The 6000-nt window shown below is 50.8% G+C and overlaps 1 protein-coding gene across 4 annotated transcripts in view; it reads left to right on the top strand.

The window, feature by feature from the left end:
* The first annotated feature begins 1098 nt into the window (after positions 1-1098).
* The window catches only part of SMURF1 (SMAD specific E3 ubiquitin protein ligase 1), a 45257-nt gene continuing 40355 nt past the window's right edge, over positions 1099-6000 (top strand). For all 4 annotated transcript variants that reach the window (XM_053992041.1, XM_053992040.1, XM_053992038.1 and 1 more), the window contains exon 1: positions 1099-1303. In XM_053992041.1, the coding sequence (XP_053848016.1) occupies positions 1249-1303 (55 nt within the window). In that variant the 5' untranslated portion in view covers positions 1099-1248. The remainder of the gene's footprint in view (positions 1304-6000) is intronic.

Raw genomic sequence — 6000 nt, 5'->3', positions numbered from 1 at the left:
CTCTATTCACCCCTATGCTATTCCCCAGGCATCCTCCATCCCCCTTTTTCCCTGCATCCTGCTCATATTCTGCTCAATTCCCCCATTATTCTCCTCTATTCTCCCATTCCTATTCCCCCATCCTGTTCCTTTACCTCTATTCCCCCATTTCCCCACCCCATCCCTATTCCCTAATTCCCCCTCTATTCCCCCATTTACCCATCCCATCCCTATTTCCCCATTCCTCCACCCCATCCCTATTCCCTAATTCCCCCTCTATTCCCCATCCCTTTCCTTTACCCCATTCCCCTGCTATTCCCTCATTCCCCCTTTATTCCCCCCATTTCCCCATCCCATTCCTTTTCCCCTGTTCTCCCTCTATTCCCTAATTCCCTGTCTCTTCCCCCATTCCCCCATCCCTATTCCCTAATTCTCCCGCTATTCCTCCATTTCTCCACCCCATTCCTTTTTCCCCATTCCCCCACCCCAACCCTATTCCTTAATTCTTCCTCTATTGCCCCATTCCCCCATCCCATTCCTTTACCGCCATTCCCCCCTATTCCCCCTCTATTCCCCATCCCTATTCCCCCTTTATTCCCCCTCTATTCCCCACCCCATCCCTATTCCCCCCTCTTTTCCCCTATCCCTATTCCCTAATTCCCCATCCCTATTCCTCATCCCTATTCCCTAATCCCCCCTCTATTCCCCATCCCTATTCCCTAATTCCCCCTCTATTCCCCCATCCCTATTCCCTAATCCCCCCTCTATTCCCCATCCCTATTCCCCCTCTATTCCCCATCCCATTCTTTTCCCCCATTCCCCCACCCCACTCCTATTCCCGAATTCCCCCTGTTCCCCTCGCCAGGGGGCGCTCCCCTGACCCCTCCTGCGCATGCGCCACACCCCGACCTTCCCCGCCTCGACCTTCTCCTCATGGCGTCCTCACGCGGCCACGCCGCTCTGCGCGCTGACGTCACGGCCCTCCGCCGTGCGCGGGGGCGTGTCGGGGGCGTGGCCACGGTTCTCCGCGGCCGGGCCGGGCGGGCGCGGCGGCGGCGGCGGCTGAGGCTGAGGCGGCGGCTGAGGCAGGGGCTGAGGGCGCCGAGCCTGCGGCGGCCGCCGGAACGCGGGCCCGGGCATTCCCGGCATCGTGAGGAGCGGGCGGGCTCGCATGGCGGGGCTGCGCGGGGCCGCCGGTTGAGCTCGGCGCCGCCGCCGCCTCCTCCTTCTCCTCCTCCTCCTCCTCCTCCTCCTCCTCCTCCAGGCGCGATGTCGAATCCCGGTACCCGCCGGAACGGATCCAGCATCAAGATCCGCCTCACAGGTAACGGGGCGGCGGCGGCACCGTGTGTGTGTGGCCGCACATCCACGGCTGGGCCCGGGGTCCCCTCCCCTCCCCGGCCTGGCTGTGAGGGGAGGGGCGGCCGGGCCCGAGCTCCCAGCCTTGCTTAACTTTTATCCACCGTTTTTCTGTTCCGCTTCTCCCTCTGTGGCCCGACGGAGCCTGTCTGCGCTTTTGTGTATTTATATTTTTTCCCGCCCCTCCGGCGTGGGGTGCTTGAGCCCCCTTGGGGTGACATAAATTTGAGGAGGGCGGGGGTTTGTCACTGTGTGCCCTCGTTCTCCAGCAGGTCAGGGCACGCTTCTCCTTCCTGGGCTCTTTCCTGCTTCTTTCTCCCCCATGGAAGGTGGCACTCGCCGCCCCCTCCAGCAGCCTGACCCTAAGTGGGGTCCCTCCTGCACTCTCGATGGGGGATCCCTGTTGATAACTCTCCCCTGCATTCTGCCCTTTTGTGGGGCCTCTTCTGCACCTTCCCTGTCTGTGGGCATCCTTGTGTCACCTTTCCCCCCCTTCCCAGGGTTTTCCCTGTTCCCTCTCCCATGGGGTATCCCTGTGCTCCCCCTTCCCCCCCCTCCAGACCACGCTGTCCCTCGCTGGGGTCTCCTCTCCACCATTCCCAGCAGGATTCCCAGGGCCACCTCTCCCACAGACTGGCTTTCAGCAAAGCCTTTCATAATTTGCCTTACTTCACTTTAATTAACAACCCCCCCCAGCCTCCCATGTGCCCAGGAGGATAACTCAGTTGCTAATGAGAAAATACCCATTTAGTTGTATTTAGCTGGGTTTTTTGTGTGTGTGTGTGTGTGTTTCTTTAATTGTCCCTCCTTCCTCTCAACTTGTTCTCACCTGGCACATTGTGGCATTCAGCTTTGGGAGTTCTTTCCCCGTGCAGGAGGTGACACCCAGAGCTGTGTCTGTCCTGCCTCTGTGTGAGGCCTCTGGAGGGTTCATAGATGGATAAACCAATTTATGTTGGACCCTGAAAGATCTGGATTAAGTCTTTTGGAAGCTGCTCTGGTCGATGCCGAGCCTGCTTCTTTAATGAGAAGAGACACAGTTCTTGCTTGTTGAGACTGCTGTGTGAATTATTAAAAAAAATAAGGTCCAATCCATTCTTTCACAGGCAACAAGTGGATGTTTGGAGGTCAGTTGGGCTGGAGAAGCCACAGTGCTGCTCTGGGTGACCAGAATTGATCCCTGGAAAGGGATCTTCTGTGTGTGGGTGCATAAAATATTGGCAAATAATGAGAAAACGGTGCTGGTGAAACTGCAGTTACAGGTTAACTTGCTCCTGGCACATAACACACTCAGAGGCAGATCATCAAAAAATAAAAATCCTGGTGTTCTTTTAATCCTTTGATTCTGCACCGCTTGTGCTTCAGAAGACCAAAGTTTGTGAGGATAATGTAAATCTGAAAATCCTTTTCTTGGATGGGAGAAGGCTGGAAATATTTTTAGGTTGTATGAATGATGTTTGATCTGAAATGAGTTTTGTGGTGATGTATACCAAATGTCAGCTCAGTCCTTAATGTGGCTTATTTTTATGCAAGTCAGTCAATAAAAATGTGAGTTAAGTAACTTAGGCCATGGTCATAGCCCTTCTGAGCTGGAGGAGATCATTTAAATAACAGAGAGAAGCTGTTGAGTTTAATTTTAAAGGCTGAATGCTGCAGCAAAATGCTTTTTTACTTTTAGCATACACTAGTCTTCTCTCTGAGCTGGGAATGTTTCCTGGAACAGACTGAAGTTTCAGTTTATTGAGCAACTTGGTAGATTTATTTTTTATTACTCCCCATTTTTTAACTGTATTGAAGAAATCTCCTGCTTGCTCAAACACATCTTCTGTTTTTACAAGCAGGAAACCTGGGTGATGTGACAAAAACTGCTGTATTTAATCAAGAAATAAATTGCTCTGGGAGAGGTTTAGCTCTGGAATCATTGGGCAATGCCGAGTTCTTGGCTGGGACTGGGGTGCTGACTTACCTGTTTCAAATAGCTGCAGCCAGCCTGGCTGTTGTTTTCTCATCCTTGGCTCTTGGGAGATTTGAGCACATTTAAATCAAGACAGAGGACCTCATTTGTTATGATTTACTACCTGCAGTGTGTTTCCTGTGATTAGGCACCATTGAAGTTTTGCAGTACTGAAAATAGCAGTGTAAATACCACTTAGTATGCCTGTGAGTGTCACTGGGTGAATGGCAAGGGAACAGTGGTTGAATCTCCTGGGATTTTTTTTAAAGACATAATTTTTTCCTCATCTGTTGTAAAGGTATTTGTGGTAGCAGAGTGTTGGGGTTATTTATGTGAATATAAGCAAAAGTTTTCAATCTGCTGATGATTAGCAGAAGTGATCTCCCAGCTTATACAGAATGATGTCAGTCCTAGCCTGATGCAAATTGTAATGAAGTAAAATGGCAAATAATGCACCCTGTGCAGAAATACTGAAAACCTCAATGTAACAATGAGTTGCATGACAGGTTAAAATGACTTTGTGGCCTGTGGATCTCAAATATGCTAATCTCCTGTCATATCTCAGTTTCTCCTCTTCTTTCCACTAAAGCCTTTACCCCAGCTGGTGATGCAAGAGCCAGAGATACTCTGGCCTTGTCTCTTGTCCCTTGGAACAGTTCTAGGCAAAGAAAACTTGCTGTTAAATCTGTGGTCTCTTCCTATCCGTGCTGTCATCAGGGCAGTGCAGCAGTGGCAGAATTGCCAGCACAAGGATGGAAAAATAAAGTGATCCTGTGAGTGCATGTCCTTGCCAAATGTGCTCAGGGTCTGCTGGGTCAAGGAGGAACACGATCCACAGACCAGGAGACCTTCACGGAGCACGTGTCCCTTTTTTACCCTTGTACTTCTCTGAAACCTTTGTTTGCTGCTGCTCCCTGGGGAAGTTCCAAAGGGTTCATCATCTCCAAGGCTTACACACGCCTTGCTCACACTTCTATCACCCACAAGCACTGGTGAAAACTGCAGTCTCATCCTGCTGGGTATGGCAGGCACCCTGACCCAGGTAGCTTGTAGGCAAAGGTTGCAGATGGAACTGGAAAGGCCATGAAGAAATGGACTAAACATGGAATTTAACCAAAAAAGCTGCAAGTTGGGTTCTGGTTTCATTGGTTCTGGTTTTCAGCGGGGCCTCAGCTGAGGTGTTAAAAGCTGGCTGGCTTCTGGGGCCATCATGGAACTGAGGAAAGTTAAACTTTAAGGATCAGTTCCTAGCTGAATCTCACATACACTGTCAGATGGCCATGTTGAGGACTGATGGCAAAATAGCTTCTTTAACAGAGAGGCCAGAGCTGGTGTAACAGGAGGATCCAAATAATCTCCAAGCACCTCACTTCACTGTGGTCCTCAGTTCCTCCTTGGAAAACCTGGCCTGGGAAGGTTTGCTGCTCATGGGGGCAGTTTTGGAAGGCATGTGTAGGTGAGAATCCTCCCAGGTGCGAGGGGTAAGAAAGTGCAGTGTCAGAAGCATCAGGGAGGAGTGAGGAAGACAATGATGAAGCAGGTGGTTGCTGTGAGGTGAGAAGGGAGCCAGAGGGGATTTGTAGGTAATAAATCTGATTCCTGTAAGGAAGGTGGTTGTGCTTAGCAGTGGCAAAGAAAGGGGAAGAGGGAAGAAGTGACACAGATGAGTATCCTGCACACACTTCCAGCTCAGTGTAGTCAGCCAGTTCAGGGAAGCCCCAGCCATGAAGTCTGGCCAGCTGATAGCTGGTAAAGGGGTGACTTTGGGACTTTCTGCATTTGTAATTCAAGGAATCCATAAAATAGCACAGTGACTTCAAGTAGAAGATAAAACATTATGTTGCCATTAGAGCAATGTTCACTTAGGATTGTTACAAAGGCACAGGCTAAAGCGTGTCCCAAATGTCAGGATGTTTTACTTCCCTTTCATGACTAATGTATCGACCAGTGCAGAGTTAACTGACTGATCAATAGCAACACTAATATTGGTGACCTGGACACTTTCCTGTCCTGTGTTCAGGAGCAGTGAATATCTATGTAGGGATCTCTCAATCAGACATGGTAAATACATCATGGGCTGGCTGTAGTTTTATGGTTGGGCATCAGCACCACTGGTTCCAGGTGAAGAGCGCTGGGGCAGGAAGGCAGGAAGAGCTGGCTGCTCATCCCAGCCTCCCTGGCAGTTGGTATTTAATATCGAGCCAGCTTTGTGCCATGGGGACGCAGTGGGAAGCAGCAGTTGGGTAGCTCCAAATTTATTTAGTGTGGTAATCCGGGAGTGTGTTGAAATCCACGTCTCGTTATTTTCTTCTCGTAAGGATTTTCTCTTCCCCACGTCTGCTGGGAGCGGGGCCCCGGCTGCGATTGGAGCGCGGGGCTGGAGCTCCGTGCGGAGCTCGGCCGCAGATTTCCTGTGTGGTGCTGAGCGAGGCACTTCATCTCCCTCTGCCTCCCTTCCGCATTTACCTTGGGAAGCAGCAGCGTTTTCGTGAAGGTAAATTCGTGGCTGTTCAGAGCCCTGTGGATAGGAATGGCAAAGAGGCTCAGGGCATGTAACTCTGGGGACATTAAAGAAAATAAAATTTTGCTTTCACGGGAGGAAGTGGAGAGCACAGTTTGCAGTTGGCCAGCTGACGTTTTTGGGCTGCCAAAGTGGGAATCCAAAGAGCAGCCTTTTCCTCTGGGCAGGCTATGGGGAGCAAGTCTCC

The sequence above is a fragment of the Vidua macroura genome, chromosome 16, assembly GCF_024509145.1.
Source record: "Vidua macroura isolate BioBank_ID:100142 chromosome 16, ASM2450914v1, whole genome shotgun sequence".
Classification (NCBI taxonomy): domain Eukaryota; kingdom Metazoa; phylum Chordata; class Aves; order Passeriformes; family Viduidae; genus Vidua; species Vidua macroura.
The sequence above is the reverse complement of the archived record's forward strand: the minus strand, read 5'-3'. Positions and strand labels throughout refer to the sequence as shown.